At 46.8% G+C, this 16,547-nt stretch overlaps 1 protein-coding gene across 1 annotated transcript in view; it reads right to left on the reverse strand.

Moving 5' to 3' along the window:
* The window catches only part of LOC144607735 (uncharacterized), a 52,509-nt gene continuing 35,962 nt past the window's right edge, over positions 1-16,547 (reverse strand). The window contains exons 2-5 of the mRNA XM_078424776.1: positions 10,899-11,065; positions 5,650-5,757; positions 2,439-2,591; positions 1-465 (exon numbers count right to left, since the gene is read on the reverse strand). Of these exons, the coding sequence (XP_078280902.1) occupies positions 274-465; positions 2,439-2,591; positions 5,650-5,757; positions 10,899-11,057 (612 nt within the window). The 5' untranslated portion in view covers positions 11,058-11,065 and the 3' untranslated portion in view covers positions 1-273. The remainder of the gene's footprint in view (positions 466-2,438; positions 2,592-5,649; positions 5,758-10,898; positions 11,066-16,547) is intronic.

The following is a 16,547-nucleotide window of genomic DNA, read 5'->3' on the forward strand; positions in this document are numbered from 1 at the left end:
GGACTTGACATCGCCCGGTGCGGCTTGACCACGGGACTTAGCTGCGCAAGGCTTGGTCGCGGGCCTTTCATTGCCCGGTTCGGCCGCGGGACGTTTCAGCGCCCGGTGCGGGGACTGTGCGGGTCGGTCGGGGACGAGCTGTCTGTCCGTGGGCGTGGGGAAGAGAGTGGAAGTTTTGTTGCCTCCATCACAGTGAGGGGGTGTTTGGAGTCACTGTGATGGACGTTTGTGTTGGGGTGATGTGTCTTGTGTTCTTTTTTTTTTCTATGACTCCTATGTAGTTTCGTTCGGTACTTCGGTACCGAACGACAAATAAAGCTCTGTTATACCTGTTATACCTGTTATAAATGATTTCATTCTTTTCAGTACAGAGTACACAAACGCATTTTCCCAATCGTCATCCTCAAAGATCAGTCTTCCCGGTTCAATTCTTGTGGGCACGGGGTTGATGTCTAAAAGACGCAACTATTGAAAAAAGAAAGAATTTGGGTCAATTATATACAATGTTTATAGAACCACATGACATACAATAGACATTTTCAACGGAGGGAGGGTGAGCAGACCGGCTGTGGGAGGGAGGGAATGCCCGGCCTCGATGGTGGAGTGGGCCCCACTTGCTGGAGGCCCTGCAGCAGCCTGGGGCTCCGCTGGACCAGGCCCCGCTGGACCAGGCCCCGCTCCAAGAGGCCGAGCACGCGGACCGCACGCGGCCTGCAGCGGTGGAGCAGCGGCGGAGAACACCGTGGCTAAGCCTGGACAGGCCGACCCTGCAACGTCGCCACGGCAACGGGCCTTCATGGTCAGACCAAGATCCCTGCACTTACAACAACTGGGACTTGGAAATGGCGCCAAACTGGCGACCCTGTATACTGTCCCAGTGTACCACGGCTGTACACTTGTACTGTATCTGAGATGCTTATCCAATATGTATCTAAGTGCTTACGTATAGTGAGCTGGACACAAAAATGAATTGCACTGTACCTCGGTACAAACAAAGTTCCATAGCAATAATTTTAAAATGTATATCTGAAAAAAGATGGGTCTCGACCCAAAAAGTCACCAATTCCTACTCTCCAGGGAGGCTGCCTGTCCTGCTGAGTTACTCCAGCATTTTATGTTTGTCTTCGGTGTAAACCAGCATCTGCAGTTCCTTCCTACACCTGCGTATTTGCTATGAGTGTTATTTATGTGAGTGTTATCGAGTTTATTGTGATATGCACAGGGAAATGAAAATCATGCTTGCAGGAGCATCAAAGGCGCATAGACTCAGACAACGTTCAAACGACAACAAATGCATCGGTTGCAAATAAATTCGAAAGGTGTCCGTACAATTAGGACATTGGGAAGAGGTATCTTGGGTGGGGATGGGGATGGCGATGTGGTCGGAGGGTGGGTGCAGTCAGGATGTGAATATTGGATGACACAATGAGCAGTGTTGTTGGGACAGCAAGGAAATGCAGATGCTGGTTTATACCAAAGATAGACACGAATTTCTGGAGTAACTCAGCGGGTCAGGCAGCGTCTCTGGAGAAAAAGAATAGGTGACGTTTCGGGTCGGGGCCCTTCTTCAGACTGAAAATAGAAGTGGAGGTGGAGGGGGGGGTAAACTGGAGGCGAGAAAAGGACAGAACGAATCAGGGCCGGGCAACAGATGACCTCAGGAAGGATGGAGTCCATGATGGGCCATTGTTGGCAGGCTAACGAGAGGGATACCAGGATGCCAACAGTGGAACTGGTAGGGACAGTAGGAACTTGTCGGGAGTTAGGTTTGCAAAAGGGTGGATGGGTGAGTGAGTTTGACTTACATTGGGATGGGAGTTGGGGAGGGCATTGCATGAGTGGCCTGATGGAGAATAGCTTGAAGGGGTGAGGAAGTCTATCGGCACAGGCCAGGATATGATCAGGCAGGTTCTTTAAAGTTTTCAGGACAGGCTTCACATGTCCCGTGAAGGGCTACTTGTGAATCACCAGACCTTGTGTTGTGTGTCAACCAGAGGAACCAGCTCTGTCCATCAGCATTCTGTACACTCAGTGGGCCAAAGGTGAGGGGAAAAGATTTAATAGGAACCTGAGGGGTAGCTTTCTCGCACAAAGGGTGGTGAGTGTACGGAACGAGCTGCCGGAGGCGGTAGCTGATGCAGGTACTATCGCAATGTTGAAGAAAGATTTAGACAGGTACACGGATAGGACAGGTTTAGAGGGATCTGGGCCAAATCAGGCAGGTGGGACGAGTGGGACCAGGTGGGCAAGTTGGGGCGAAGGGCCTGTGTCCACACTGTACGACTCTATGAATCTTTTATGTGAAGAAACGGTGAAGTTCAAGATCACGGCACAAAGGCTGGATCCCCTTCAGAGATAAGTTTTATGGAGAAATTCTGGTGGTTTGCACACACTACACTTTTGTGAAGTTCTAGGTCCAAGCCTGAGGAAGTACTCACAAGGTTCTCAACGTTTGATCTGAGGCGATTCACATCCATACGTGTGCTTTCTATTTCCTGAGGTTTCCGGTGAAAACGCCTCTCCACAACATCTGCCCTGAGGTACTCGTGATACTGTTGTAGCACATTTGTCACGTGAAGCAGGCAGGTTTCCTGAAAGAAAAAAATCAGCATTAAGTCAAGTCAAGTCAAGTCAAGTTTATTTGTCATATACACATACACGATGTGCAGTGAAATGAAAGTGGCAATGCCTGCGGATTGTGCAAAAAAAAAGAATTACAGTTACAGCATATAAATTAAAGTTAATACAGAGAAGACAAAATCCCTGGAGTTATAAAAGTTAACAGTCCTGATGGCCTGTGGGAAGAAACTCCGTCTCATCCTCTCCGTTTTCACAGCGTGACAGCGGAGGCGTTTGCCTGACTGTAGCATCTGGAACAGTCCATTGCTGGGGTGGTAGGGGTCCTCATGATCTTGCTTGCTCTCGATCTACACCTCCTGATGTATAGGTCCTGCAGGGGGGCGAGTGTAGTTCCCATGGTGCGTTCTGCCAAACGCACTAGTCTCTGCAGGGCCTTCCTGTCCTGAGCAGAGCTGTTCCCAAACCAGACTGTGATGTTGCCGGACAGGATGCTCTATACAGCCCCAGAGTAGAAGCATTGAAGGATCCTCAGAGACACTCTGAATTTCCTCAGCTGTCTAAGGTGGTAAAGGCGCTGCTTTGCCTTACCCACCAGTGCGGCAATGTGCATTGTCCATGTCAGATCCTCTTTGATGTGGACTCCCAGGTATTTAAAACTGCTCACCCTATCCACAGTAGACCCATTTATCTCCAGTAGCGTGGGGGTCCTTGGATGTTTAGCCCTTCTAAAGTCCACAATCAGCTCCTTAGTTTTTGTGACATTCAAGAGGAGGCTGTTGTCCTGACACCAGAGTGCCAGATCAGCCACCTCCTCCCGGTAAGCCTTCTCATCGTTGTCGGAGATCCGGCCCACCACCACATTAATGCCAATGAGGGTAGGAAACCATTTTCCTGCTTTTATTTCACCCTTTGTAATACAGCATCTTTGATCTGGACTTTGACACACTGCTGCCTCTCTGCAGCTTCTCTCTATTTTACCTTCATAGGGTCTAGGAGCAGAATTTGGCCATTTGGCCAGTCTAGTCTACTATGCCATTCAATCATGGCTGATCTATCTTTCCCACCCGATCCCATTCTCCTGCCTTTTCTTCATAACCCCTGACACCTGAACTAATCAAGAAGTTCCCCCTTAGTATCACCTTCTCTCCAGGTGAGTGTGTGACCATATACCATGCAACTAACACTTTTCACTGTACCTCGGTACATGTGACATTAAACTAAACTGAAACCTTATATATATATTTATAGTAGAAAGTATATAGAGCCCCAGATATTTTGAGCGCAGAAAAAAACCATTCAGCCCATTTTGTCTCTGCCACCTACTTGCTCCAGACATCTGTTTAGGTGAAGCAAATGCCCAGAATATTGGTGTTAATTATTCAAATGGATGTCATGGTGAATACCTTTTACCCCCAATTGTCTTTCCCAGCAAAGTAAAGCTATTGCACCTCTTCCCATTGTTAGCCTCCTGGTCAGGGCACTTGCAGATTGCACCACTTGTGCCTATCTTTAGTATAAACAATCATCTGCAGTTCCTTTTATTACATTTTCTAATGCTGCTGGGTAAAGAACGTACATAGATCAAACTAGCGTGGAAACGAGCCACTCGGCCCACGATGTCTGTGCAGAGCATGATCCCAAAATAAACTGATCCTCTCTGCCTGGGGTGTGTACCCATATCCCTCCATTTCCCGCACACCCATGCGCCCCTCAATAACACTGGCCTCATTAAATTGGAACGGACCTTGTTGCAAGAGGAGTGTAAACATCACACAGAGTCCAAATATCACGGCGCATCAATAGTTGAAAAGTTGAAGTTGGAGTATGATCCAGCCGGTACACACATCGACACAATGTACCCATGCCGTTAAATGATAGGTATTAATGATCACTCAGTCCTACAGGCAACTGAATCATCCTACCACAACTAGAGAGCAGTGCTGAAGTACTGTCCACCTCATTGGTGACGCTCGGACGATCCTTGATCGGACTTTACTGCAGTTGGGAATGTGAAAATGGCACTGAAACCTGGCGCCTCCTGCACGTAGACTAGGTGGGCTGTTCTAGACATTATGTACTTCATCATATCATATCATATACATACAGCCGGAAACAGGCCTTTTCGGCCCTCCAAGTCCGTGCCGCCCAGTGATCCCCGTACATTAACACTATCCTACACCCACTAGGGACAATTTTTACATTTACCCAGCCAATTAACCTACATACCTGTACGTCTTTGAACATATGTGTGGCAATAATCTTACTGATCTGTACGCAAACACTGAATCTCACTGCACCTTGGAACAAGGGACCACTGAACCTAGACAGATTCATGGGTGACCCTCGGACTATCTGTGATCGGACTTTACCTCGCACTAAACGTTATTCTCTTATCAAGTATCTATACACTGTAAATGGCTCGATAGTAATCATGTTGTTGTCTTTCCGCTGACTGGTCAGCACGCAGCAAGAGCTTTTCACTGTACCTCGGTACATGTGACAATAATAAACTAATCTGAAAGTGAACTGCAACTGCAGCTTGGACAAATATAAGACAAAACTAGACCAAGTGGATCCATTTGGCCCAAACCTCTCCGGCATAGGTGCAACACGTTCTTCTCCACCCCCTCCCCTCTCATCCCCCCTCTCACCCCCCTCCCTCCTCCCCTCCCCCTCCCTCCTCCCCTCCCCCTTCCCCCACCCCTCCCCCTTCCTCTCCATCCCCCCCATTATCCTCCCTCCACCCCCCTTCCCCCTCTCTCCCTAGGAGATAGATTTAAACTTTAAAATGTGAATAACTTTTAAAATATAACACCGATTTCACTGAAGAAGGGTCTCGACCCGAAACGTCACCCATTTCTTCTCTCCTGAGATGCTGCCTGACCTGCTGAGTTACTCCAGCATTTTGTGAATAAACACCGATTTCAATGAAACTTCTTCCATTAGCACCAAAGGGATGACGGTGAGTAAGGTGGGCCTGAAATTGTCCACCGTTTTGTACCGTTTTGGCTGTCGTTCAGGAACAAACAAACAAACAAACGAGAGTTTTAGTATTTTGATATCACTCACCACCTGGAAGTTTCTCCAGGTACAGCTTCTGTTATAAACCGGTGATAAGTTGAGGGAATGCTCCAGTCGAACTACTTCATCTTCTGACGGTAATATATATTCTGATACCTGGGATGGAAAGAAAGGATAAGTAGGTGAGGTCCCAAACCTACAACCATGACCCTTTACAAGGAGAAGTGCTGTGGATACACACAAATGCCACCACCTGCAAATTCCTCTCTCAGTTTCCTCCGGGTGCTCCGGTCTCCTCCCACATCCCAAAGGTTTGTACGTTAATCGGCCTCTGTAAAATTGCCCTGAATGAGTGGGGGGTGGATGTGAAAATGGGCTAACATTGAACTGGTGTGAACTGGAATCAAGAACAAGAAGACATAGGTTTAAGGTGAGGGGACAAAGAGTTTATAGGAACCTGAGGGACAACTTTTTTCCACAAGGGGTGGTAGGTATATGGAACGAGCTGCCAAAGGAGTTAGTTGGTGCAGGCACTATCATGACGTTTATGAAACTTTCGAACAGGTACATGGATAGGACAGGTTTGGAGGGATATGGGCTATACACAGGCAGGTGGGACTAGTGTAGATGGGGCAGGTTGGTCGGAGAGGCCAAGTTGGGCTGAAGGGCTTGTGTCCACGCTGTATGACTCGATGAGGGGATCTACAGCCAGTGTGGATTTGGTGGGCCAAAGGAACTGTTTTAATGCTGTATCTCTAAATTAAACAATAATAATAATAATAATAATAAGCATTTATTTTATATAGCGCCTTATCGGGTGCTCAAAGTGCTTTACAAAAACAATCAACATAAAAACAAACAGACAAACTATCCTAACGGAAAAGCGGCGAATAAACAACGCCAGCGTCCTCTCACGTCAGGGTCCGGCAGTAGACAACAAAAAGCACAGGACACACAGATACAATTTTTACACAAACAGCCATCACAGCGATTGCTCCAGGCATACCCTCACTGTGATGGAAGGCAAAGAAAAGTCTTATCTCCTCCTCATTCTTCTCCCGTGGTGCCACGAGGTGATCGAGGCTCCCAACTTTTTGAAGCCCCCACCGGGCGATGGAAAGTCCCAGGGCCGAGCCGAGCAGGCCGATGAAAGTCCTGAGCCCCCACTGGGCGATGGAAAGTCCCAGGGCCGAGCCGAGCGGGCCAATGAAAGTCTTGAGCCCCCACCGGGCGATGGAAAGTGCTGCGGCCGAGCCACGCAGGGCGATGAAGGGCCTGCGAGCGGGTCGATCGTACCTCGCGCTCCGGGGCGGTCGAAGCTGCTACGGCTGGAGTTCCCGAAAACCGGTCGCCAGCCAGGGACCAGCGAACTCCCGATGTTGCGGTCTGCAGGGCCCACGGCCGAAGCCTCCGAGATGGTAAGTCCAGGCCCTGCGACCGGAGTCTTCAAGGTCGATCCCAGCTGGAGGCCGCCGACTCCACGATGTTAGGCCGTAGCGCGATCGGAGATACGACACGGTAAAGATCGCATCTCCGTTGAGGAAGAGATTAGAAAAAAGGTTTCCCCCAACCCCCCCACCACCCCCCCACATACACAGAGTTAAAAATAGAACAAAACGTACATTAAACGATGACAATAGACAATAGACGTTGAGGAAGAGATTAGAAAAAAGGTTTCCCCCAACCCCCCCACCACCCCCCCACATACACAGAGTTAAAAATAGAACAAAACGTACATTAAACGATGACAATAGACAAAAAACACAGCCACGTCCAAATCTCTGGTCACCTTCTATGTACATGATGGGGGTCAAAACTGTCTTATTCAAAGATGGAGGTGATACCACTTGGGAAAATCTCATGTTCGATCAAACGTGGATTAAATCAATGTATCCACACTCTTATCACAACAGCCATTCCGTATTTTCTAAGTTCCATCATTCTGGTTTCTGCAAGTTGTGATCCACCTCTACAAACTTACAGAGCTGAACAAGACATTAAACTACAATCTCCAAATCTGCAAATTTTCACGATCCCTTGGGTGAATTAGCCCAGGAGACCACAATCCATTACCAAAAATGCTGGAATGTAAGGTAACTGAATTCCAATATGATGGAATATATTGCTCAAATTGCCTTCACATTAGAAAATTGCCAAAGCACGATGACGCAGCGGTAGAGTTGCTGCCTCACAACGACAGAGACCCAGGTTAGATCCTGACTACGGGTGCTGTCTGTACGGAGTTTGTACGTTCTCCCCTTGACCTGCGTGGGTTTTCTCCGGAAGCTTCGGTTTCCTCCCACACTCCAAAGAGTACAGGTTTGTAGGTTAATTGGCTTTGGTAACATTGTAAATTGTCTCTAGTGTGTAGGATAGTGGTTGTGTGCGGGGATCGCTGGTTGGCGTGGACACTGTGGGCCGAAGGACCTGTTTCCATGCTGTATCTCTAAACTAAACTAAAATTCTGGGCTTGGAAAGATATTTATTTTTCTGAGGAATATGCAACTCCTAGAGGAGGCAACATTGTCCCATTCACAGACTGAATATAGGATTTGTGAGCTGCACTGTTTTTATTTTCCTGTATTATGGCACGGGCATCATCATTAGATTCTCAGCTCTTGCATTTCTGTGTGTCTTGGGTAGAAACTAACTCTAATGTTCCATGTGTGCACGGCAATTATAAGTGTGAGGCCAAAACGACATCAGTCTGAAGAAGGGTCTCGACCAGAAACATCACCCATTCCCTCTCTCCCAGATGCTGCCTGACCTGCAGAGTTACTCCAGCATTCTGTGATACCAAAACTAAATGGTGAGTTTAATTTTGACTTTAGTTTATTGTCACGTGTACCGAGGTCGGGTGAAAAGCTGGGACGGGACCTCTTGAATGGGGAGAGGTTGAGAGAGCCTAGTGTGTGAGGAGGGTATCCAGAGCTCGCAGCCTTGGCAACTGCGGTCAAGAGTGGAAGGATTAAAGCCCCACTGTGGAGTTGCCGCCTCACAGCGACAGAGACCCGGGTTCGATCCCGACTACAGGTGCTGTCTGTACGGAGTTTGTACGTTCTCCCCGTGACCCGCGTGGGTTTTCTCCGGGTACTCCGGTTTCCTCCCACGCCCCAAAGACGTAATTGTCTAGGTGTAATTGTAAATTGTCCCGTGTGTGTGTGTGTGTGGGACAGTGTTAATGTATGTGCGGGGAGCCCCGGTCGGTGCGGACTCGGTGGGCCGAAGAACCTGTTTCCACACTGTATCTCTAAACTATACTAAACTTGAATGTGACATCTTCCGCTGAATGTGTAAGATGTCACTTTGTCCTTAATGTGCACTGTGGGTTGCTTGGCGGTATTCGTGCAGTCTATTTGACGTAAACAACTGCACCTCGGTGCATTTGAGAATAATAAACGAAATTAAACTAAACTAAAGTATCTGTGGAGGGTCTGGATTAGCAACATTTCGGGTCGGAATCATGGGTCTGTCCATTTCCCTGTCCACACTGAAGGAGGGTCTCGACCCGAAGCATCACCTATTCCCTTTCTCCAGAGATGCTGCCTGACCATTGTATCTTGTATCTTGTATCTTGCTGAGTTACTCCGGGTTTGTGTGTGTGTGTGTGTGTCTCCCTCCACAGTTACTGCCTGAGCCGCTTGAGCTACTCCGGCGTTAAAGGGCTGTGTGTCTGGGGCAGATCACAGCGAGAGGGAAGGGAAGGGAAGGGGTGGGGACTTTCAAGGAGTGCAGAGTCCCGCGGTCGCTTGTTAGTTAGCGGGCAGTGAGTGGAGAGAGAACACTCTCGGATACCAGCCACGGCAGTCTCTGTCCGGCCAAAACCACAACTCAACCCAGACCGTGAGGGACACTGCGGACCAACGCTCTCTCTTGTTGATACCGGTAACTGGTCGTAGCTGATAACACGTGTGGGAAGGAACTGCAGATGCAGGTTTAAACCGCAGACAGACACTAAATGGTGGAGTAACTCAGCGGGACAGGCAGCTTCTCTGGAGAGAAGGAATGGGTGACGTTTGGTGCCGAGACCCTTCTTCAGACTGATGTCAGGAGATACATAGATAAGGAAGTGTAAGGTGTGAAAACAGGACCAAGCGAATAGAGATCAAGGGAAATGTAGAATCGATCGTTGTTAGCTGGGAGAAGGTCACAACAAAGCAGGCAGAGATAAAATGTAGTCGGAGACAGTCAGACTGGTCGGAGAACTGGGAAGGGGGTGAGATGGAGAGAGAATGCAAGGGTTACTTGGTTAGAGAAGTCTCGTACAGCAGGCAGTGAAGAAAGCCAATGGAATGTTGGCCTTCATAACAAGAGGAGTTGAGTATTGGAGCAAAGAGGTCCTTCTACAGTTGTACCGGGCCCTAGTGAGACCGCACCTGGAGTACTGTGTGCAGTTTTGGTCTCCAAATTTGAGGAAGGATATTCTTGCTATTGAGGGCGTGCAGCGTAGGTTTACTAGGTTAATTCCCGGAATGGCGGGACTGTCATATGTTGAAAGACTGGAGCGACGAGGATTGTATACACTGGAATTTAGAAGGATGAGAGGGGATCTTATCGAAACGTATAAAATTATTAAGGGGTTGGACACGTTAGAGGCAGGAAACATGTTCCCAATGTTGGGGGAGTCCAGAACCAGGGGCCACAGTTTAAGAATAAGGGGTAGGCCATTTAGAACAGAGACGAGAAAAAACTTTTTTAGTCAGAAAGTTGTGAATCTGTGGAATTCTCTGCCTCAGAAGGCAGTTGAGGCCAATTCTCTGAATACATTCAAGAGAGAGCTAGATAGAGCTCTTAAGGATAGCAGAGTGAGGGGGTATGGGGAGAAGGCAGGAACGGGGTACTGATTGAGAATGATCAGCCATGATCACATTGAATGGCGGTGCTGGCTCGAAGGGCCGAATGGCCTTCTCCTGCACCTATTTTCTATTGTCTATTGACCCGAAACGTCAGCCATTCCATCTCTCCAGATATGCTGTCTCGAGTCACTCCAGCATTTTGTGTCTATCTTGGGTTTAAACCAGCGTCTACAAGTTTCTCACGCAGAGTAACTCAGCATCTCTGGAGAGAAGGAACTTGCAGTTCCTTCAAACCCAACTTGTAGAGTGCGCGCTTAAAGCCGATTGCTAACCAATATTTAAGGCGTTTCTAACGAATTGCCCGACAGGTGGTTCAATTTTATCCTCTGTACAAAATCTAATTTAATGTCGCTGCATTGCATTTGATTCCCCGTTATTTATTCGCATTTATGATCCGGAACGAACCGCGTCTTTAAAGTGTCGGGTCTGCACTGTACTTACAAAGAACGTCATTAGATTCATGATGCCTTGGCGGATATGGAGGACAAAGTTCTTGTTCTTGACCGCTGCTTCCCGGAATTCCCTCAACTGATCGCCAGATATTTTCATCGGCAATTTTGGAGCACCCCACGCAGTCCCCGCCAATATCCAGAGCACCATCCACCCAGCTGGAAAGAGGAACGAGCCAGTTAAACTAAGTATGTGTGTGTGTGTGTGTGTGTGTGTGTGTGTATGTGTGGAGGGGGGAAGGAAATGCAGATGCTAGTTTTAACCGAAGATAGACACGGAATGCTGGAGTAACTCAGCGGGACTGGCAGCACCTCTGGAGAGAAGGAATGGACAGGCTGAAGAAGGGTCTCCACCCGAAAGGTCTCCTATTCCGTCTCTCCAGAGATGCTGCCTGGCCCACCGAGTTACTCCAGCTTGTTGTGTCTGTCTGCAGTGAACTGACTGTTGTAATCGAGGTTCAAGCGCCAACTATTTTCTGTAACATCTGTCCTCTCAACGGCGCAGCTCCTTTTTGTTATTCGTTGACCTAACTCCATCTCCTTCTGCTTCAGGTAGTTCAACCATCTGAAATGAATCATTACATCCACGCTTAAAAAAAAGTACTAGAAAAAGCGGATTGTTAATAATTTGGCGTTGTTGGTTAACAAATGCAGGTACTTACCACTGATACGAGTCATGGTGAGGAGACTGGTTTCTTTGGAACCTGTATGCTCTGTAATGGGCAGATGATGGAGTGAAAGTGGAGGAGCAGTGAAGAATGCTCCATTTATATGGTGATCAATGCCCACCGTCATTAGTCAGACCTTCCACATGGGAAGTAATGTCAGGGGTTGGAAATGTCAGGGGATTCTCAAAAACTTTGTGGGCAATGGACAGATCTTTCATTTAACATCAAATGGCATGATTAAATGTGCACTGTTGGTTTCAAGTGGAGGTTTTGATGTTGCTTTCATTTCTAATCCAGTCAAGGTCAGGTCAAATACTCGGGTCAATAAAAACAAAAAGGGTGGAGATCTGGGTTAAGTGGGGAACATATTATTTGGAAAATAGACACAAAACGCTGGATTAACTCAGTGGGTCAGGTCGTATCTCTGGAGAAAAGAATAGGTGACGTTTCGGGTCAGAACCCCTCTTCAGACTTGAGGAAGTAACAAGCGGGAAAGACAAAAGGTGAATGAGTGGATGTTTACTTGGAATTTCAGGAGGCCTTTGATAAGGTTCCCCCACGTGTGGTTACTAAACAAGATAGGACCCTATAGTATTAGAGGCAAGGTACTACTAGCAGGGATAGAAGATTGGCTGAGTGCCAGAAGTCTAAGAGTGTGATCAAAGGTTGCCTTAACTGGGGTTCGCTGCAGGTGTCTAGTGGTGTTCTACAGGGCTCGGTGTTGGGTACACTACTGTTCACGTTATTTGTTGATGATCTGGATGATTCTTCAGACTTGAAGAAGGGTTCCGAACCGAATCGTCACCTATTCCTTTCCTCCAGAGACACGCTGAGTTACTCCAGCATTTTGTGTCTACCTTCGGTTTAAACCAGCATCGGCAGTTCCCTCCTACATGTTCTATTTGGAAATTTGGACGGGTTCAGAAGAAAGCGAGCAGATCACATTGAAACATAGAAAGTCCCGAAGGACTTGATTAGGTAGATCTGGGAATGATTTTCATCTGACTGGGATTATCAGAACCAGAGTTACTCCAGCATTTTGTGTCTACCCAGGTGTCACAATCTCTGTATAAGGCGTCAGCCATTTAGACATAGAAAATAGTTGCAGGAGGAGCCCATTCGACCTTCGAGCCAGCACCGTCATTGATTGTGATCGTGGCTGATCGTCCCCAATCAATAACCCATGCCTGCCTTCTCCCCCTATCCCTTGATCCCACTAGCCCCTAGTGCTCTATCTAACTCTCTCTTAAATCCATCCAGTGATTTGGCTTCCACTGCCCTCTGTGGCAGAGAATTCCACAAATTCACAACTCTCTAGGTGAAAAAGTTTTTTCTCACCTCAGTTTTAAACATTTGGGATGGGAGTGAATCCTTCGGTTGATACATTTATTTTTCAGGATTTGGGCTTCTGCAGAAAATTTGTCATAGATAGCCCATGCCTGTGTTAGAGGCTTGATTGGCCATGACAGTTTGCACTTATTAATTCAGCCAGATGACTGAATCTGAAGTTACTTAAAGTACACACTGGGTAAGGATGGCAAATTTCCTGCACAAAAGTCAATTAGTAAACCTTAAGACCATAAGACATAGGAGCAGAATTAGGCCATCACGTTTGATCAAGGCTGATCTATTTCCCTCTTTTTGCCCGGACCAGATGGGATTTTCAGAGGCATCATTACTGATAACAGGATATTTTATTAAAATCCCAGACTGTGGATCAAATTTGAAACTCTACTTTCGTACGCATGACTCGAGATTGCAAATCCAGGAACTGTGGATTTTTAGTTCAGTAACTTGACTGTTTCAATAGACAATAGGTGCAGGAGGAGGCCATTCAGCCCTTCGAGCCAGCACCGCCATTCAATGTGTTCTTGGCTGATCATTTCCTTGCAATCCTCACCACCAAGAGTGGATGTGGAGGCACAGTCACGTTGTGATGAAAGAGTTTCAGGACTGAAAGGGTTAAGAGTGTAAGTGCAGAGGAGCATGTCCGGGCATGTCCGATCCCCGCACAATAACCCTATCCGATGCACTAGGGACGTATTACGATTTTACCGAAGGCAATTCACCTACAAAACCAGTACGTCTTTGGACGGTGGGAAGAAACCGGTGCACCTGGAGAAAATCCACGCAGGCCACGGGGGATAACTTACAAACTCGGTACAGACAGCACCTGCAGTTGAGTTCGAACCCGGGTCTCTGGCGCTGTAAGGTAGCAGCTCTCCCGCTGCGCCACCATGCCACCCACTTACTACGCCACCGTGCGGTCCTCTTACTCACCTGCTGTTCACATGCCAGTGTATGATCTATATCCCGCCATTCCTTGTCTATGTTCATGTGTCTGTGAAATGCCTCTTAAATGCTGCTATCGTATCGGTTTCCACCATTTCCCCAGACAGTAAACTGCAGGCACATTACAACTCTTTGTGCAGAAGGACTTTATTGGGAATATTTCAAAATTACACATCAATTCTGTCAGTGTAACACTATATATAGTGTTGCATATATACACATATATATTCAGTCTGAAGGGTCTCGACCCGAAACATCACCCATTCCTTCTCTCTTGAGATGCTGCCTAACCTGCTGAGTTACTCCAGCATTTTGTGAAATAAATACCTTCGATTTGTACCAGCATCTGTAGTTATTTTCTTCCACTATATATAAATATCAATAATTTAAATTATGTACAATTACTTAATATAAATACCATTCAAATGTGTTCTTTAAATATCTTAATATTTCTAGATTTCCACTTCACTGTGCACTCACATTGTTAGATAGTTCTGTGAGGGTGAATTGGCTGAGGACTGTCAGGAAGATGAGTTGTGATAAATGAAGGCGATTTATTTTGTGTGTACTAATGAGGCTAGGACGTACCCCATGAATGTTCAGGTCCTGGGGAATTTGAACGAATGGATGGGGCCTCGTTGTGCAAGTCCGGTTTACTCCCACATTCCGAAGACGTACAGGCTTGTTGGTTAATTGGCTTCGGTAAAATTGTAAATTGTCCCCAGTGTGTAAGATAGGGGATAACATGTCGACGTGGACTCAGTGGGCCAAGTGGCCTGTTTCAGCACTGTATCTCTAAACGAGTCCAAGTTAAATGCCGGGAGTAACACAGCCCATCAGATAGGGTTTCTGGAGGAAAGGAATAGGTGTATCCTGCCTCTTATGGCTCTCAGAAAGCACATCCAGACACTTTAATTTTTACCTCCCTTAATTTTAGCACAACTTAATGAAATCTTCCCTCGGTCCATCTGCCCTTCCAATGTTCCTGCAACATCCTTGTCAAATTCCACAGCTTATCTGTGTTTCATTATTAACGCGGTCCAATTTATCCAGAATGAATACAACCTTCTCTCCAGAGATGCTGCCTGAACCGCTGAGTTGCTCCAGCATTTTGTGTCAATCTGCCAGTAGGTGTTATTCATTGATCACAAGCAGTTCACCTCTGTAAACCTATGTCAACACACATATCTTTATGTACCAAGGGAGACCCCTCTTCCAATGCACTCTTGACAACAGAGGCTGAGCACACCACAGTTGGCGATTTTGTGTCTGCGTCTGAAGTTTAGTTTAGTTTAGAGATACAGCGCGGAAACAGGCTCTTCGGCCCACCGAGCCTGCACCACCCAGGGATCCCCGCACAATACGCACTATGGACGATTTACAATTTTACCGAAACCAATTCACCTACAAAACCAGTACGTCTTTGGACTGTGGGAAAAACCGGTGTACCTGGAGAAAACCCATGCAGGTCACGGGGGATAACGTACAAACTCGGTACAGACAGCACCTGCAGTTGAGTTCGAACACGGGTCTCTGGCGCTGTAAGGTAGCAGCTCTCCCGCTGCGCCACCATGCCACCCACTTACTACGCCACCGTGCGGTCCTCTTACTCACCTGCTGTTCACATGCCAGTGTATGATCTATATCCCGCCATTCCTTGTCTATGTTCATGTGTCTGTGTAATGCCTCTTAAATGCTGCTATCGTATCGGTTTCCACCATTTCCCCAGACAGTAAACTGCAGGCACATTACAACTCTTTGTGCAGATGGAATTTATTTGGAATATTTCAAAATTACACATCAATTCTGTCAGTGTAACGCTATATATAGTGTTGCATATATACAAATATATATTCAGTCTGAAGGGTCTCGACCTGAAACGTCACCCATTCCTTCTCTCCTGAGGTGCTGTCTAACCTGCTGAGTTACTCCAGCATTTTGTGAAATAAATACCTTCGATTTGTACCAGCATCTGTAGTTATTTTCTTCCACTATATATAAATATCAATAATTTAAATTATGTACAATTACTTAATATAAATACCATTCAAATGTGTTCTTTAAATATCTTAATATTTATAGATTTCCAGTTCACTGTGCACTCACATTGTTAGATAGTTCTGTGAGGGTGAATTGGCTGAGGAATGTCAGGAAGATGAGTTGTGATAAATGAAGGCGATTTATTTTGTGTGTACTAATGAGGCTAGGACGTACCCCATGAATGTTCAGTTCCTGGGGAGTTTGAAGGAATGGAGGGGACCTCGATGTGCACGTCCAAGGGCCCTTGAAGGTGGAAGTGCAGGTAGACGTCACAATCAGTGATGGAAATGGGTTTTAGGAACTAGGGGTACTCTAAGATCCGTGAGGCTGAGGTTGGGAAGGAAGGGTGGGGGGGATTGAGGCACGAGACCAGAAACTCACTGTTTATAAAAATGCATAGGCTTAATAGGCTTGATATTGAATCGGGTGGAAGAAAACAGGCCGAAGAGTATCAAAAAGATCAAGTTTAGTAATAACAGGAGATAGCTTCAACAGCTGAGGTGTAGCAGTCCCCATCAGATTATGCTACAAAACTGATGCAATAGGTATAGCCAGGAGTTTGCGTTAGAATCAAAATGATGCCCAAATTAAGAATAATGTTATTCAGCTTCAAATATTCCCCAGGTAGAGGAAAAATATAG

The sequence above is a fragment of the Rhinoraja longicauda genome, chromosome 29 (assembly GCF_053455715.1).
Source record: "Rhinoraja longicauda isolate Sanriku21f chromosome 29, sRhiLon1.1, whole genome shotgun sequence".
Taxonomy (NCBI): domain Eukaryota; kingdom Metazoa; phylum Chordata; class Chondrichthyes; order Rajiformes; family Arhynchobatidae; genus Rhinoraja; species Rhinoraja longicauda.